Source organism: Andrographis paniculata, unplaced genomic scaffold, assembly GCF_009805555.1.
Source record: "Andrographis paniculata isolate CXL003 unplaced genomic scaffold, ASM980555v1 Contig54END, whole genome shotgun sequence".
NCBI lineage: Eukaryota > Viridiplantae > Streptophyta > Magnoliopsida > Lamiales > Acanthaceae > Andrographis > Andrographis paniculata.
In genome coordinates this window covers 866,083-885,910 of record NW_026137589.1, presented here as the reverse complement: position 1 = coordinate 885,910, position 19,828 = coordinate 866,083, and the positions used below count along the sequence as shown (strand labels likewise).

The window sequence follows — 19,828 nt, the reverse complement described above, 5'->3', positions numbered from 1 at the left end:
TCACATCCATGAGTGTCGGGCTGATAAGGGCTGTTGGAAGAAAGAAGGCGCATACCTCAGGGTGCCAGAATGCTGCCATTGCTAAAAGAACCTTTTCATGTAGATGACATGGGAGTGTAGACAGAAATATGGCCTGGTCAATTTGTTGATTTTTCCATTGATCCTGGAAATGTTCTGCTACCTTTTTGTACCAGGTGCGGTAGGGATCTTTGGGGTCTGTCAGATGAGTTTTGATGTTATCATGGAGACGGGTAGTATTGTAGTTGGGATTATTGATAGCCAGTAGATTCTTTGCCTCCAGGACTTCTCTCATTCGATTGGAGTCTTCATGAGTAGTGCAGTATGGGCGAATGGTTGGAGTGAGCATTTTCGTCGCCACAAAAGTCATTTCAGGGATTGATCCGTCGAAAGGAAGTGCAGGAATGTATTGATTTGCCATGGTTTGGGGTCGCAGAGATTGAGATTGACAAAGGCCAATATTGAAGAAGGGAGAGTTTTGTGGCACAAAATATATTGCAATAACTAGTTGCAGTTGCAGAGACAGTTCCTTGGTAAGGTTGTGATTTACGAACTTCCAAACGGCGATTGAGGAATGGCGTTTGAAAGTCCAATGGCGGCGGGCAAGTTGTTACGTATGAAATTTATATTAGGTTAAAAAGCCCAAGTTAAAAGGAAAAAATGGGCCCACGATTGGGTTTGTTGGACTGATCAAGGGGCGTTGCGAGAAAATCAGGTGAAATAGACGTATTTCTAAAAGGAATAGCAGGTCGGAAGGTCCTCAGGTCGGAAGGTCCTCAAGTTCGAAGGTCCGCAGGTCGAAAGGTCCACAGATAGGAAGGTCCACGGGTGGGTCAAATAGTTTGCGGTTCGGATGGTCTATAAGTCAGAAGGTTTGCGGCTGGACCAGCAAGTCGGATGGTCTGTAAGTCGGGAAGTTTGCGGCTGGACTAGCAAGTCGGATGGTATGTAAGTCGGAAGGTTTGCGGCTGGACCAGTAAGTCGGATGGTTTATAAGTCGGGAGGTTTGCGGCTGGACCAATAAGTCTGAAGGTTTGCGGTCGGACCAACAAGGCGGAAGGTCTGCGGTCGGTCCAAAAAGGACGGAAGGTTTGCGGTCGGACTAACAAGGCGGAAGAGCTGCGATCGGGCCAAAAAGGCGGAAGGTCTGCGGTCGGTCCAAAAAGGGCGGAAGGTTTGCGGTCGGACTAACAAGGCGGAAGAGCTGCGGTCGGGCCAAAAAGGCGGAAGGTCTGCAGTCGGTTCAAAAAGTCGGCAGATTCGTGGTTGGATAGGCAGATCGGTTGGTATGGAAGTCGGATATTGTTGAGAGCGAGTGAGAGTAATAGTTTGGTCGGCTGAGGGCACGTGTCAGCAGAAGAAGAGTCAGCAGAAGGTTGAAAAAAATGCGTTGTAACCGTTCGGGCGACGGTTTTCAATACCGTTTCGGAAGGGTATTTAAGGATTGGGACTTGCAACTGACGGAGAATCTTCAATCATCTTCAAACGACATCAAATTCAAGAGTCTCGGGGATCATCATTTAGATTTCCAGTATTTTAATTTCCAATTAATTTTATGTACCGTACAGTGTTTAGAGATTTCTAATCTTAGGCGCTAAATATATCAAATTCGAAGATAATTTCCTATTTTCGGATTTTACTTTTTTATTGTTGAAAAAAATACATCAACAGTCTTAATATGTGTTTATTTTAATTTCATTCGGTATTATATTGATTTTGGTTTATTTGATTATTTGCTTTCGCTAATTCAGACGTATATTTGTACAAGCTATTGTTCGAATAAATCAAAAAGATTCAGAATATAAAATCACAATATATTTTATTAATGTGTTGAATACATGTTAACTATGTTCTTCTTTGTCTTCAAAATTGTTTTAGTTTTAACTTTGTTAATTGTTCTTATAATAAAATATATGTTACTTAAATTTTTTGTGTGTGTCCAAATCTAATCTTCTTCCGTTGTTTTAAATCTGATTCATAAATCCTAAACATCTTCATCTTCATCTTCATCTTCATCAATCTACATAATCATATAAAACATAATATAGAAAAGTGAAAATCAAGAAAATGAGTAGAGTAATGATATAAACAATTAATTAAAATTTTGATTTGGACAATCAAGAGCAACACTGAATTACGACGGAGAGAGATCAAATGATAATTTTTATCCTAATTAATATTATAATATTTAGATTAATTTATAATCCAACGGATTAAAATTAATCAATTACTTGCTACTTAACACCGTAACTCTTCTCAATCTTGCACTAAAATTAATAGTTTATATGCTATTCAAGTTGATTTGGTGAACACAATATTTATATATATTTATATGTATGATACGTGTATGCAAATATACATATATATGCATATATAAGCGAGTGAGTACACAGATGCCTTAGATATAGAAATCACGATGAAAACACAAACACATGTAGTTTACTTATTTTATTTTTCTTCTTTAAATTTAAATTCTACATATTTTTCATTTAAATCTATACTAGGCATCTATTTTTATATATAATATTATATAAATAACTATTTATTTTAAAAATAACATAATATTCTTATAATGATATTTTATACTTATTTTCTATATAAATTTACCTTAAATTACTATTTTATCATAAAAATATCAAAATTTAAAATGAAAAACAAAACTACATTGTTAGAAAATAATGGATATTTGAAATCCACTCGAGCCGTCAATAAAGAGACTAAGTCCTCCGAGTAATGTACATAAGGGTTATGTATAATTGTTAATATGTGGTAAATTTGCAATAATAACAACTCAATGCAGTGAGTGTAGATTCAAGAAAACAATAAATGACACAATGAGTTTATAACTCAATTAGATTATATAAACCTACTTCTGAGATATATCAATTTAGGAATTAGTCCACTATCACCAAGGACTAAAGTAACCAACAAACATTCAGTAGAACTACTCTCTCCTATAGCTCACATTGCATAATCATGCATAGGTAATTGGTTGTCACATCGCAATAATAACACTAATAGATAACCTCTTTAGCTGAGAGTAAGAGTGTCTCCGAGTTGATTATCACATCTTATTAGATTTTTGGTTATCCTTCTTCAAATTGATCTCTATCACCTAGGCATATTTAGAACATCTTCAAAACCATGAAGAATAAGACGGCCAAGTTTGAACTCTCTACGACATTATCTTGAATGTTTTGAGGGTGATCACTTTAGGTCTGAGAAGAATTCTAAATCACCGGTTTAGGAGACCAATGCCTTCACCTAGAATGATTTTTGTAGGAGGGGAGTATCCATACTCGATAGCATCCCAAGCATCATTGTCTTATGACATATTAAAAACCTACCATTTTTCTCTTCTAGTATAGATAAATTTTTCCATCGAACAAGAAAGACCGAGTCGTGGAACTGTCTTTTCTACTCATTTTGTACCACAAGTTAATCTACTTAGGAGGTTAGCACCGACTTGATACCAAATGTTGAAAAATAATGCGCCTCTGAAATCCACTCAAACCATCAATGAAAAGGCAACTCTTCCAAGTAATGTATAACGGAGTTTTGAACCATAAGTGAAAAAACACAACTGTTAACATGTAGTAAACTTACTGTAATAACAAATCAATGTTAGTATAGTGAATGCTGATACAACATATAGTGGTGGATCTAGAATTTTGAATTTGTTTGATCGATAATTAGTATTATTAAATTTAAATTAAAAATAATTAAGTACATCAACAAAAAATTACATTAAAAATTATGGAACTTCAAATTAACAATCACTAATACATAAAAATAGCTACAAATGTTCACGATGAGATCTCATATTTTGGTATCGATTGAAAATAGCATCTATATTAACTTTCGTAAACATATATCTTTCTAGAAAAGTAACTAAATAATCATTTAATAACTGATCTATCATGCTATTCCATAATTTGTTCTTGATGATAGTCATAATTGATATGATTTTTCTATGGTTGCAGTTACTATTATAAAGAAGCAACACTAATTTCAATAGCAAGTAGACATTTGAATGTGTTTCATTCTTCTTTATCTCAACAAGTTTCATAGAAAATTCATTTAGATTCCTCATATCCCAAATCTTTTATCACATTGAATATCAATAATGAAATTACTCAATGAATATTCAAAAACCATCAATTCTGCTTCTAAAAATTCTGTAGGATAAAATTCTACAAGTCATTGCAATATTTTTTTATCAAAAGAAGAAAATCGGTTAGAGAGAAGAAAGCAAGACATACACATAAGTAATTCTTTACTTACCTCATTGAATCGGTTTTCAAGTTCTTGAAATTGTAGGTCAATCAAATTAAAGAATAATTCAACTTGAAAATGATGGAGTTTTTTACTTTTGAAGACTTATTTCCACGATAATACATCATCCGAAATAAAACCATATTTTTCCTTCATTCAAGAATATCCACCTCATACTTAACCATAAATTATATAACTTTTTCCATGAAATTTTATCATTCATTCTCTCTCAAATCTTGAAGATTTCTCTTAGTTACATCAACCATGGACATCGCATTTACAATATTTTTTTTTTTTTTCTGCAAGGCCAAATTTAGTTTATTGGTAATTCCAAATATAGACAACATCAAGTGCGCTCCAAAACTAAAATCAAAAAACAACATAAGTGCATAAGTGACTAAACTTTATTCTTGTCTTTCATGTCAGAAACATCTCCAATGGCATCAAGTGATTCAAGAATCTGGGGAAACAAATGAATTACATTTACAATTGTTATAAAATTTGATCACCAATGAGTATCTCTAGGTTTATTTAATACAAGCTATTGAAGCTATTGTTTTAAACCTTTTACTAATTCTATTTCCCCTAAAGACAATGCTTGCGCAGCAATTTCAGCTTGTTTTTATTAAAAAAATTCTTTTCTTTTGAGTGAACCCCTCATAAAATTCAACAAATGTACAAGAACATCATTAAATAGTCAACTAACATCTCTATTCTTTTGAGAAGTAACACCAAATGTCAATTGAAGTTAATGGACAAAACATTGAACATAACTGGAGATTGAAGATTCTTTCAAAATTAAAGTTTACAAACCATTAATTGACCATCGCATGTTACTAGCACCATCATATCCTTGGCCTCGAAGACTAAATAGACTTAAAGAGTGTCTCATTAGAAATGACTCTATTGTATCATCTAGAATCAAAGAAGTAGTATTACCGACATGCACAATACCAAGAAATCTCTCTTGCACTTATCCTCTTTTATTAACATATCGCAAGCAAAGAGTCATTTGCTCCTTATCAGCAATGTCTGCAGACCCATCAACAAGAATTGAAAAAAAACCACCATTAAGTTCCTCAATAATTTCTTTAGTTGCCTCTTTTGCACAAGCACTAATTATATTCTCTTGAATTGAAGGATCAATCACTTGAAAATTCTCAGGAGCATTTTTCAAAACCACTTTTTCGTAATTAGAATTATACACCGAAAGTATATGTAAAATTTCTAAAAATTTACCTTTATTCATTGATCTTTCACTCTCATCATGATCACGAAAAACAAATCTTCGAAACATAATCCATTTCAAATATTCAATTGAAGCTTAAAATCGCAAACGATAAACACTTACTAATTGCTCAAATTGTTTAGAAAAAAACAAATACAACTGAAAGATTTTTTATTTTTGAAATCATACAATCTTCTCAATGCTTGATTGTTCTAAAACTGAAGAAGAGCATGCGATGCATCTGAAGAATGTGTTAGAAGTTCTAAAAGAGAAACAGTTGTATGCAAAGTTCAAGAAATGCGAATTCTGGCTAGATCGAGTTGTATTCTTGGGACATGTGATATCGGGAGTAGGACATTCAGTTGACCCAAGCAAATTTGAAGCCATTAATAACTGGCCACAACCTACAAATCCATCAGAAGTGCGTAGTTTTCTCGAACTGGCAAGATATTACCGTAGATTTGTGGAAGGCTTCTCTAAAATTGCTTCTTATTTGACACAATTGACCAGGAAGAATGTGACATATAAATGGACAGAATCATATGAACAAAGCTTTCAAGAATTGAAGAGACGATTGACATCATCTCTTATCTTAGCAATCCCAACCGGGACTGGAGGTTTTAAAGTTTACAGTGATGTTTCGAAGAATGGTCTCGGGTGTGTATTGATGCAGAACGATAAAGTGATCGCTTATGCCTCTCAACAGTTGAAAGAGTACGAAAAGAAATACCCTACACATGATCTGAAGTTAGTAGCCGTGGAGTTTGCGCTCAAGATCTGGAGACATTACTTGTACGGTGAATGTTGCGAGATCTATACCGATCACAAGAGTTTGAAATATTTCTTCACCTAGAAAGAATTGAATATGAGACAACGAAAATGGTTAGAACTTGTGAAAGATTATGACTGTGTGATCAACTATCATCCTGGTAAAGCTAATGTTGTGGCAGACGCATTGAGTTGAAAATCAGTAGAAAGAGTAGCAGCTATGACTTTAAATCAGAAACCTGAACTCCTTGACCTACAGAAGATGAACATCGAACTTATTGAACCTGGACTTGTAACAGCAAAACTTGCAGCTTTAACATTCAGACCGACATTGCTAGATCGAGTTCACACAGGACAACAACATGACGAGTATTCTGCTAAGGTGAAGAAAGATATCACTTTAGGTGAACCCTCTGATTTCCAGTTGACAGAGAATGACGTACTCCGATACAGAAACTGGTTATATATCCCAGATACTGATAAAATTCGTGAATATGTGATAGTTGAAGCACATTTGACACCTTATTTTGTACATCAATGAGCCACTAAAATGTATAGGGACTTGAAATTGCATTATTGGTGGCCAGGTATGAAAAGGGACATTGCTCGATATGTAGAACAATGTTTGACTTGTCAACAGATCAAAGCAGAACATTAGAGACCAGCAAGAACTTTACAGCCCTTGTTTATTCCAGAGTGGAAATGGGAGAATATTACCATGGATTTTGTTACAGGGTTTCCCAAGACAGTCAAAGGTTATGATGCAGTCTGGGTAATTGTTGATAGATTGACTAAATCAGCTCATTTTCTACCGATCTACACTACATATTCTATGGACCGTTATGCTCAGATATATATACAAGAAATTGTTAAACTTCACGGTGTACCCCTCACTATCATTTCAGAAAGAGACTCCAGATTTTTATCTAATTTATGGAGGAGTTTGCATAAAGCATTATGGACTCTGTTATCTTTCAGCACTGCATACCATCCACAAACAGATGGACAGTCAGACAGAACGATACAAATTTTGGAAGATATGTTCAGAGCTTGTGTGTTAGATTTCCAAGGTTAGTGGAGCAAATTATTGCCTTTGATTGAGTTTTCTTACAATAACAGTTATCAGTCTACTATCGCAATGGCACCATATGAAGCACTGTATGGTAGAAAGTGTCGATCTCCAGTACACTGGGATGAAGTTGAGGAACGAAAAATTTTGGGTCCAGATTTGATTCGAGAAATGAGTGAAACTGTAGTGCAAATTCGGGAAAGAATGAAAGCTGCTCAAAGCCGACAAAAGAGTTATGCTGATAAAAGAAGAAGAAAGCTAGAGTTTGAAGTGGGTGATCAGGTATTTCTAAAAGTTTCCCCAATGAAAGGGGTAATGCGGTTCAGAAAGAAAGAAAAGCTTAGTCCAAGATACGTGGGTCCATTCTCCATTACTGAAAGAATTGGTGAAGTGGCCTACAGACTTGATTTGCCTACATCCATGTCTCAAATACACAATGTGTTTCATGTATCAGAATTAAGAAAATACATAGCAGATCCATCACATGTTTTGAAAAGTGAACCTAGAGAGCTAAAATCAACTCTAAGTTATGAAGAAGTTCCAGTAGAAATTCTAATGAGAGAAATGAAACAACTTAGAAACAAAGAGATTTCATTAGTCAAAGTACTATGGAGAAATCAATCACTAGAAGAAGCTACTTGGGGAAGAGAGGATGAAATGAGATCTAAGTACCCAGAACTCTTCAGGTAAGTAAAATTTCGAGGACGAAATTTTTATAAGAAAGGGAGGATATGATACCCGAGTTTCTCACTACTTATTGGTCAATATATATTTCATATTTTAGATGCTGGTAAATTACTTATATGTTAATTTATGGTAGTTTAAATATATTTCATGAGTTGCATACATTAGTTTACTTGAGTATCAATTGTTTAATTATATGTTTTGTTTATATTATGTATATGTTAATTTATAATCAGTTCAGAATAATTCATGTTTTGAGTGCACTTTATATTATTTATATGTCACTGGTGATGTTAGGTTATTTATTTTACTATTGAATGTTAAATTGTTTATAATTTGGTATATGTTTTACCTTTTTATTAATAAGAAAATATTATCATAATTTATCTGAGATTCTAGTATGATACAAATAGGTTGGGTAAATTATTTGGATATTAGTGATGTAACTTAAATATAGATCACTTAAAAATTTATTATAGTAGTTACATAAAAAGTAAAATAAATAGAATAATTAAATAAATAAAATAAAAATAATAAATAAATAAATAAAATTAAGGCGGTGGGGCGGGGTAATAATCCCCACCCCCCACCTCAATCAAATCATCTTCCGTAACAATTGCCGAAGAGAGGGAGAAAGGTAAGGATACGCGAAGAAAAAGAAAAAAAAAATTACGCCGAATTCGTTAAAAGACTAGTTCAGGTATTTTTCCGTGTTCACGAATTATTGTTATTTTTACTAAGTAAAGGAGGTTTTGAGTAAAAATAATTATTTAGTAAATTTGGGTAATATTTTTGATTAATTGTTGTTAGATACGATACTGGAATCGTGAAAAGGGCTTTAAGAGTTAGGGTTATTGACGTTTTTGGCGAATTTCAGGTAAGTAGAAATTCATTTGCAACTACAATGCATAAATATATTATTTTTTGAGTTATTTATGTTTGATTGATAATATGTGAATATCAGAAAACTGTAATATGTGATTAATATTATGTGATTATGTGGTTTGAGCCTGCGAGCTCCGTATATAAATTGGTTTCAGCCTGTGAGCTCTGTATGTGATATGATTGAGCCTGTGAACTCTATATTTGATGTTGAAGGAGTCTTTGAGCTCCAAAATTGATGTGGTTTGAACCAGTGAGTTCAATAATATCTGTATATTTCGAAATATGTTGCATTGCATTTTCATTAAGCATGCATATCATGCATTGAAGTGGAATAAGATGGTTTTATTATGTTAGACCGCGGATTATACACCGTTGGCGGGAGAGGCGACCTGGAGAGAAGCTACCTGGGGAAACCTGGTGTAGGCTACCTGGTGTAGGCCACCGTCTATTGTGACTTTACATACAATGCATAAACAATGCATTTGGAAGAGGTGACCTGGGAAGAAGCGACCCAGGGAAACCTTGCGTAGAAACCCTGTGTAGGCTACCTGGTGTAGGCCATCGTTTGATTTGAATATGTGGATATTGAACTCTTTCCGGTGTATAGCAGTGTGTCTAGGGGCCTTGGAGAGTATTTCATAAATAAATTGGTGATTTCAAACGAGAGCACATTCTGCATAGTGAGAATTTTGAGATAAACTTCACATCATGCATAATTTCTACTTACGGAGATTTATAAATCTAACTCAGTTTATACATTGTAGGTAATCCTGATGATATATGACTTGATGGTCAGACTGGAGTAGCCGTAGCGCTTTTACAGGCATTTTGAGTTACCGTGTACATAGATGATGACCTGCGGGCAGGATCGTAGCTTGTTTTGTTTCTATTGTTCTATATTACGTCTGTTTTAGAAGTTGTATGGTGTTTTTATAAATAGTATGTCGATTGTGTAGTTTTTGATATGGTTTGAGATCCTTTTGGTGAATGTTAACAGGTTACTGTTGAGTTATGTTATGTTTTGCTGAGAAAAAAAAAATATAGCAGGTTAACAGGTTGTTATATATGTAAATAATTAAGAGGGATTATAGCATATTTATCGTTTACTTATATTTGAATTGGTGTTAGTAGTGTAATGTAAGTGTGGCCGTGTCAGTGGGATAGGAAGAAGATGAATAAATGAACTAAATATAAAACTAATAAATTGATTTGAGGATAGATTTGTAATTTTAGTGATAATTAAGTACTTTTATTTTTGTTATTTATTATTGTGAGTCTTGTCTAACATGCAACTGTCATTTATTCGTAAAATAAGTATAAAATTAATAAATTGACTTAATTATATATTTTTAAGTTTAGTAATAATTAGTATTATTATTTTTTCTTTGGTGGGCCAATTGATTCACTTTGCCTAATACTGCACGACTGACCACAAAGGAATGAATAACGCGATAAGTTTGATAATCAAACTGAATTATAAAAACCTACCTTTAAGGATATCAATTTAAGAGTTAGCTCACTACCACCTTTCACCAAATTTGTAAGGACTAAAATCACAACATTCAAAACAGTTAGTACTAAATTCACCTTGCATAAACATGCGTAATCAATTGTTACATTACAACAATAATACCAACAGATAACCAATTTAATTGAGAGTAAAAGTGCCTCCAAATTGATATCATCCCTAATTGGATCTCTAGTTTCTTTTTCTTTGGATTAAGTTCCGGTCATCTTTAAAGTTATAAAACATCTTCAAAACCATGGAGAATTAGACTACCATGTTCGTGAGTATTTTTAATAATTTTTCCTCACAACAATTCTCACTACCAAAAAATTGATTTTTTGTAGCGAGTATTTTGTCCGTCAAAATAAGTCTGCTACAAAAAGTGGCTTTTGTTACGAAATTTATCGGAATAAAAAGTTTAATGGTTGGTCAACCTTTTTTTTGTATTTATTTCGATAATTTATCCGTAATAAATACATTTTCGACGGGATGTCGTCCTATATAAATTTGTTACGCAATTCAAGCCGTAACAAATATCTAAATGTTGAAAATTTCTATATATATATATAAAATCTATATAGAATTATTTTAAAATTTTAAAAAAACTTATTTATTTCAGTAATTTATTCGTAACAATTACACATTTTGGACGAGATGTTATCATATACATATTTGTTATGCATTTCAAGCCGTAACAAATAAGTTAATATTAAAATTTTCTATTTAAATAAAAAAAATCAATATAAAATTATTTTAAAATTAAAAAAATATTTATTTCGATAATATATCAGTAGCAATTACATATAAGGTAAGATGTTGTAATATATATATTTTTTTTGCAAATTCAATCGGTAGCAAAAATTTTAATATTATAATTATAAAAAATAATTATATACAATTACTTCAAATTTATTATTTAACTACAAAATTTAATTTTATAACTGAAACTAATTAATTTATTATGCTTTATATTTTCATTGCTAATTATAAATTAATTCATAAAAATAATTAAAATATCTTCAATTTCTTCTAATTATTGATTATTTTTCTATTAATATATAATAATTTAAATTAAAGATAAAAATAAAATAAAACCAAACCTGATATAAACATCAAACCCTAGCCGCCTCTCGCCTTCTTCTTCCTCTTACTTTTTCTTCTTCGTTTCCATTTTTTCTTGTTTATCCTTCTTCATCCTCCTCTTCTTTGTTTTCTTCTTCCGCTTCTTCTTCCTCATTTCCTTTCTTTCTTCGTTTACTTCTTCTTCTTTGTTTCATTTTCTTCTTCTCTAGAGCAGCCGTTGTCCGCCTGTTTCGTTCGTGATCGCTGATTGATGTCGGAGATGAAAACCGAAGACACCATTGTCACCAATAGGAGCTTTCCGGCGAAAGAAAGAAGGATAAGTTGTTCTTACCGTGTTCTTGATTTTGTTTCCTTTTGTGTTCTACTTCCTTGGAGTAGCAACAAATGCTTTGTTGATATCTAGTTACAAATCTCTTGTTTTTGAAAATTATTTAATTATATGTTGTGTTGCTGCTTTGGGTTATTCTAATTTTGTGCAAAAGATATGTTATAGCTTAAAATTGGAAATTGAAAAAATTTTGTTAGTTGAGCTGAATTCCAAGATCCAATCACACTCATATGGTTGTGTGATGTGGGATATTTGTGGAGAAAACTCTGAGATGAGGATTTTGTATGACAATCTAAGCATTAACATTTGAGTCATTTCCAGGAGAATAACATTAAACACTGCAGAAATGTAGTTGGTCCCGTAAGTAACATATACTTGCATTATAATTTTCTGCGATTGATTCGCGTATGTAAATATATGGAATAAAAGAGTCATTGGAGTTGTGCCGATCTCACCATGCCTCACCTTGAAGTCTTCACTACTTCTAAATGGAATTATTTATCCTTGTTAATATTATAATATGATACCATGTTTTTTCAAATAATGTATCGTATATTAATAAATCACTGTGGGACTAGATTATTGCAGGCGAATCTTTTATAGCCACTTAAAGACATTGAAACCATAAATGCCAACAAAATTGTACTACACCCCGGAGAATTGCTCTTATGAACGATATGATGTTTTAAATAGTTAAGTTGCTATTGTTAGTTGTTAGAATGCATTTGTAATTATGTTAGGATTTTCTGTACTTGAGTATGCTTTAGTTTCTACCATCGCTAGCTAAATAGAGTTGAATTGGATAACATGCTCTGGCACGGTTGTTCATCTTATCAATTTAGTTTTAAAATTTTTGTTGATATACAATAATGGTTGCATTAATCCTTGGTGAAAGTTAATTGGAGGATGAGTTGATGAGCAATGAACAACTTTGTTTTGGCTTGTCTCAGGCTATTCGGAAGTTCCCAAAAGAAACTGGTGAGTGTTGAATGTAAATAATGGGGAAAAAACTTTCTATGTCCCCCATGATTCACTCTGATAAAGTACTCTTGACACTTTTGCTTTAAGCAAAAGAAAGTTACTAATGGAGTCTTGGCCCTTGATAATTCCAAAAAGAGACGAATCTTGATAAAATTGCCTTAGATGCTTTACCATTATTTTCAAAGGTACATCAATGTAATATTTTTTTGTCTGTGTTGTATATTTTCTTTATATTCTTGAATTTCGGTTTAGATTACATTAATGTGATAGGAGTTGCATCTGAGTTAATGCGGCTGAAAATTTGCAATGCTTGATAAATTCATTTTTTTTATATGCCTTGAACTATATATTGGCAATTAAGAGTAGACTGTGCTAGCCCTAACAAATGACATGTGTCTTACTTTGGTTGATGTTGGAATTAGCTTTAGCTCTACCCATGTGCTGATTTTTTTTCTCTGTTAAATAGCCTTATGGCTGATTTTTTTTCTCTCTGTTAATTGTAGCTCCTCCTCAGTGTCAACCGCAATTGTTCAAAGGCAAAAAAATATGCAAGTATGAGGATTTAGTAGATTAGCCTCTCCCCTCAGCCCCCTCCAAAATTCTGCACCACGAAAAATTCTGCAATCAAGGAAGTTTTTCTTGGTTTTGAATGTTGATAATATATAAGTTTGCTTCTTGATTGTTTGTTTGTATATGTATTGATTGTTGTAGGTTAGATTAGATTTGTTTAGGTTGTTTAATTTCTATCTAGTTCCTTAACCTTGTTGTTGCAGTAGGATAATTTATGTTCTGTTTCTTGAATTTCCTTGGCTAAGATGGGTTGCTCCTTTAATTAACTTAGATTGGTATGGTTGTAAATCTAAGTTAGTTTTGTGTTTATTTAGTTGTTTAGGTGTAGAACTTGTTAATTAAGCTTGGATTCAATTTTTGTCGATGTTTAATATAATTGTTATTTACTAGTAGGTTTGTACTTCATTGTGAAGTTCTAATGAATCAGATATTCTCATCAGCATTGAATAGAAGGTGGGAGTCATGTCCACACTTATGGAAGCGTGTTTCGTGATTTTATCATTTTTAAATCATTATTCCTTTGGTCGGATAATTTATCCTTGGGAACAACCTGAAGATTATTTCTATTGCTAATGATGAATTTCTGAGTAGCTTTTAGCTCTGAATGATGTTGAGAATTTAGAGGATCTGTTTGATGGTATTATATAACAATCGAGGTTCTCCATTTGTTTGACTATGTGTGAAGCAAAATGAAGATATCAAAATGCACTGATGCTTTTTGAGATACAACATTGTTGTAGCAAGTGAAGCATTTTTTTATCATTCATTTTGATTAATGTGTTGCAAAGTAGCATATTCAGGGTCAGCCTATTTTATTAGTGCTTTTCGAGTTTATTTGTTACTATACTTGTATTTGTTACCAGGATGTACGCATTTTTTTTATTTACTTTATTCATTTGGAAATTAAATTACTTCAATTTTTATATTAAATTCTTATATATTATTAAAAACACATTGCAGTTGGTTCACCGCCCGTGATTGCATACTCCATGATTCTGCACTCGACGAGCTGGGTCATTCATAGTTGTATTTATGAGTTGCCCTTAAGATTGTACTTACGTATGATATCAGATTTATCTATTTACGTATTACTTTTTTGTTTTGCTTATCGTTATTTAGTAGGTTATGTTGGTGTACGGATTGGTATTTTATTGGGATGTTTTGTTAGCACCGTTGACGACTAATATTTTATTTTTGGTTGGACTATGAACATCGTTGTATCGATGACCATGTGTAGTATTACCATGGATTTGGAAACAATTATGATAAGATTAAGTTTTAAATTATTATTAATCATACGGACAAATGGAATTTATTTATGGCGACAAAACTACTATGCCACACTCGTCTTTTTAGTTACGGACAGTGGCCGGTACAAATGGTAATGTATGGTTGCTTTTCTTTTGTCATGACTTTTTGTTGCGGACTAATTTTGTAACAAACAACTTATTTGTTAGGGGGCAATCCTTTTGTAATGTATTGTTGTTACGGAAAAATCTTGCAACAAGAAGTTTTCTGACAAGATTAGACATTTCTAACGCATTTTTTTATTAGGACATATGTCGTAACAATTATTTCTCTGACATTATTCAACTTTTGTTCCGCATTATTTGTGTCGGATATTTGTCGATTCAAAAACATGATTGATGTTTTTGTTACATACCAAAAAATGTAGCAAATATAATTAACACGTGCTTATTTTGAGAGTTAACCACCAAATATTTGTTACGGATTTTGTTGCAACACGGACTTTTTGTACCGCGATTTTTCGTAGCGATCAAAATCCGTAACAAAGACGACACAAAAAGCTATTTTGCACGAAAAATGAGTTTTAGTTACGAATATTTGACCGTTACAAAAGACCTGTTTTTGGTAGTGTCTCTCACAATTTTATCTATCACTCCGTGCTGTATACATGATTGATATTTTGTCCTCTAAGTTGATTACGAATTTCATAGTAAAACTTTTTACACTGAAATAGTCATATAATATTTTTCATATATATCAGACAAATTGACTATTTTTATTTTTTTTTTGTAATTTCTAAACTGAAACGGAATGAAACAAAATATGTCATTTACCATCCGCTGCACAATGTACATTTTGCACTCAATATCTATTTTTTTTTAACGCTAACAATAAAAAATGGTGACTATTTTTATTTTCTTATTTTATTTTATTTTATTTTATTTTATTTTTGTAGTATATGTCAAAACAATTAATATGAGGAATTTTATTAACATAAACAAACAAAAAGTTTTATGTCTTTGTTACTTGTATACATATCGATTTTGTTTATTCCTCTCTCATGCTAATTTGTGATTGACTACTTGCTTCATCTGGATAAAATTTATGTCTTACAATCGACAACGACACTAATAATAATAAAATATCCATGATTTCATTAGCAAGTCATTTTGATTACAAGTGTACATGATTTCATTAGCAAGTCATTTTGATTATAAGTGTCCATTTGATTTTATTTCTTAGATATTTTGAATTTAAAAACATTCTAAATAAATTTTAATGAATTATTAGATTCTAGAAATGTATATATATATATATATACATAACTTATTTCTTATTTAATACATATTGTATTAATAAATATTTTCTTAAAAATATTAAAATCATTCTTTTAATAATTTTATTGTGTATACATACATATTTTTTTGTTTTAAAAATTAAAGTTAAAATTATTATTAACAAGTAAACACAATCTTTATCGAATATAATTGTTATATACAGATTATATGCAGATATCATATTTGAGTATGTTCAATATTTTAATATTTAAAGTATTCTTTTTATTATATCCAATACCAATAATATTTATACTCTCTCCATCTCTTTTCAATATACCTCTTTAGAATTTTGTAGTAAATAAAAAAATAATACTTTTTTCGTCCCATTTACGGTGTTAATCTTTTCATTTTCGTTTGTCGCACTTATTTTGTCACTTTTTTTTTTTGAAAAATATTATACACTTTAATTTCATTTTAAAATTTTTAATTTATAATTCTTTTAATTTTAATTATACTAATTAGTTATCTTGATTTTAATTTAAAATTATTTTTATTAAATAATTATTATTTTTACTTATATATTTTTAATTATTTACTAATTATACATCTTTTAAATTCCTTATCTACACTAAAAGAGACATCATATACGGAACAAAGGAAATAGTATTTTATTAGTTAGTAAAAATGTATAAGATATTTTATTTTTGACTTTTGACTTTTAGATGTGTAATTATATATATATATATAATTTAATTAAATAGTAAAGGTATTTTGATATTGTATAGTTACCTCTACTAAAATAAAAAAATACTTTTGAATAAGATATAAAAGAATAGTAAAAAAATATATTTTTAATTGAATTGGAATGAGTATTAAATTATTAATTTTATTTATAAACACGTGTGAGAATAATAATTTGTAAGTATATAAAATATATTCTCTCCGTCTAACTAATAAGTATACATTTACTTTATTTTTGGATAGAATTTAAGAAATAATAATATTTAATTATAATATATAGTTAAAAATAATATAAAAATAATTTTATTTTTATTTTTGGTGTAAAAATAATAATATAATATTAAAATAATAATATTTGTTAAAAACGTAAAATATTTTTTAAATAATTACTTTATAATTGACCAATTCAAAATAAAAATATATACATTTAGTGATCAAATAAATAGAGTATTATATAACATGTAAGCGTGTAGTTTTGGATAATATTAATTTAAAAATAAGTTTAAGTATAATCGTTGAATATACTATTTATATATATATTTTTTAAATAAGTATAACTATATATATATATTTATGTGTATGATACGTGTATGTAAATAATATATATATACATATATATATATATATATGCGCGAGTGAGTATAGAGATGCTTTTATACGTAGAAATCAAGATGTAAACAAAAACACATATATTTTACATATTTTATTTTTATTTTTAAAATTTGTATTTTAATTACTATTATTTTTCTTTTAAATCTATGCCCGACATCTATTTTTTAAAAATATTTTACAAATAATTATTTATTTTAAAAATAAAAAAATATTCTCAGAATTATATTTAATGTATATTATATATATATAATGACCTTAAACCGCTATTTTAAATAAAAATATCAAAATATTCCTAAGATTGTATATAGTGCAGCAATGGAATGATAAGTCCGTACGCATATGTTTACCAACAAAAATTCATAGTTATCACTTGAAAATAACGAACAAAAGAGAAACAAAAATCTTCGAAATTATCAGCAAAGCTGTATAGTTTCAACTTTCATTTGATCCACTTCTAACCAATTAATGAAAATCTCAATTTTGTTATGAGAGCATTCAGAAGATAAATTCAATCGGCAAATTAAGAAGACGGACAAACAAAGTAGGTTCCAATTCACCAATTCGCAGCAACAAACAAGCAAGGGTAAATCAAAATTTGGATCCATAACTCTACAGATTGATTACTCACAACTACAGAAAGTACTAACAGGATACACTGCCAATCTATCTCAATTTACAAAAATCAGATTTATCCGAATCTCATCCCAATCAACAACATCGTATTAGAATTCAAAAAAAAAAAAAAAAAAACCAAACCGAGAGTACACAGGTCAGGAATGTACAGATTCATATTACATTCACAGCGGCTGAAGGAGACGATCGGCGGAGGAATTATTAATAGTGGGGAGGCGGTGCGAAGAATGAAGGGAAGGAGGAGAAGCGAAGGGGAGATTTCGTAGAATAAGGAAACGCACCCGGCGGGGGAAGGGGAGCGGCGCGTCGTGCAGGATGTGCTCCAGCACGCGCGTGACCACCACCGTGTACTCCTCCAGCAGCTCCGCCACTATGGCCACAAGGAACATGTCTCCGCTGCTTCAAACCTTACTCAGTCTCAGAGAGAGAGGGAATTGGGAACTGAACTCGCCTCACCGCACCGGAAGTTATTGCTCTTATATTCAATGGCGGAATTATAATTAGAATAATAATAATATTAATAGGTGAGAAATATTCATAAAATATTATTCGTTCAATAAATAAAAAAAATATATAAATGGATGAAGAAGCTGCCAGAAACTGTGGGTTTGATTGGAAGTTTCCACACTGTGATTAGGCTATAATTTAACGATTCTCATAGTTCCGCTGAAGATCATATTTACCTTTTACACTATTATATTTAATATTAAAAATATTTTTATATTTATATATTTTTTATATAAATATTCTTCTGTTAATATTATAAAAGAAAAAATATAAATGAAATTCTCAGAATCGAACGGAGATAATATTATTTAAAAATTAATATATATACACATCTCTTTATACTTGATATAAAAATAAATTTATTTAAAAATATTAAGCGAATAAACTTTTTATATACCCGATAAGCTATTTATTATTTTCTAATTCTCTAAATTTTTAAGTATAAATTTTAATTTAAATGTACATTTTTTGTTACTTCTTAATTTTTATATAAAAGGTGTTAGTATGATTTTTATTAAATAAAGATGAAAGAATTTTTCATTGAAGAACCCAAATTTAGATAAAAGAATGAATATATATTTTTTTAATATTTTTTAAGATAAATGTATTTTGTTTAGTGTGTTGTGCTTGGTTTGCTACTAAAATTGTTATATATATATGATTTTCTTTGAAACCAGCTTATGTATTACTATTAAAGTTGATATAAACTAGTCGCATGTTAATTTATAATATTAAATATTTGTTTTATTTAGTTTCTCAATTTGGTTTCTCAAAGAAATTTAGAAAATTTATAAATTAATACGGTCAGGAATTTATTTCCACGTTGCCAAATTATCCACTAAATTTTAATGAATATATAATTATACCACTAAATATGTATTGATGCGATATTTTTAATATAAAATTAAATTATAGTGTAATATAATAAATAAAAAATAAATATTTAATTTGATATTTATTAAAAAAAAAATTCAAAATAGTAAAATTTTAACTGAAATCTCGTAGTTAATTTTCTTAAAAATATATTTAATTCAATATTTTTTATGTAATTTATATTAAATAATTATTTAATTTCCTTTCCAAACAATAATAATTTTATTTAATATATTAAAACTAAAAATAAAAGCAAAAATTGCCCATGATGGATGGGACCCATAAAAACAAAGGGCGAGGTAGTGGCGACCAAAAATTGGCCGTTGTTTTTTGGCTTATCCTAATCCAACGGCGGAGGGGCTGCCAGGGTGAAATCCGTGGGCTGATTCAGGGCCTCCACGTGTCCTCAGGTCTGGCCCACTCTTGTAAAGATATTATATTTTTCTTTAGTAGAACAGCATTTGATTAAATAATAGTACTGAGTTGGTCTTATCTTGGAAAACCGGCTTTATGCGCAATGATGCGATTGTGAAGACAAATA

General features: G+C 30.7%; 2 protein-coding genes across 2 annotated transcripts; one reads left to right on the top strand and one right to left on the bottom strand.

Moving 5' to 3' along the window:
* The first annotated feature begins 5,756 nt into the window (after window positions 1-5,756).
* On the top strand, window positions 5,757-6,374 carry LOC127255846 (uncharacterized mitochondrial protein AtMg00860-like). The gene has a single exon (XM_051281597.1). The coding sequence runs from the start codon at window positions 5,757-5,759 to the stop codon at window positions 6,372-6,374; it is 618 nt and encodes a 205-aa protein (XP_051137554.1).
* Window positions 6,375-17,834: 11,460 nt separating this feature from the next.
* On the bottom strand, window positions 17,835-18,407 carry LOC127255756 (uncharacterized). Its single transcript, XM_051281475.1, has one exon. It carries the CDS (start codon window positions 18,294-18,296, stop codon window positions 18,072-18,074), a length of 225 nt encoding a protein of 74 aa, XP_051137432.1. The 5' UTR covers window positions 18,297-18,407; the 3' UTR covers window positions 17,835-18,071.
* Window positions 18,408-19,828: the final 1,421 nt, after the last annotated feature.

Bases quoted from the DNA above. Each gene is read 5' to 3' on its own strand.
- LOC127255846 (XM_051281597.1), top strand. From the start codon at position 5,757: ATGCATCTGAAGAATGTGTTAGAAGTTCTAAAAGAGAAACAGTTGTAT.
- LOC127255756 (XM_051281475.1), bottom strand. From the start codon at position 18,296: ATGTTCCTTGTGGCCATAGTGGCGGAGCTGCTGGAGGAGTACACGGTG.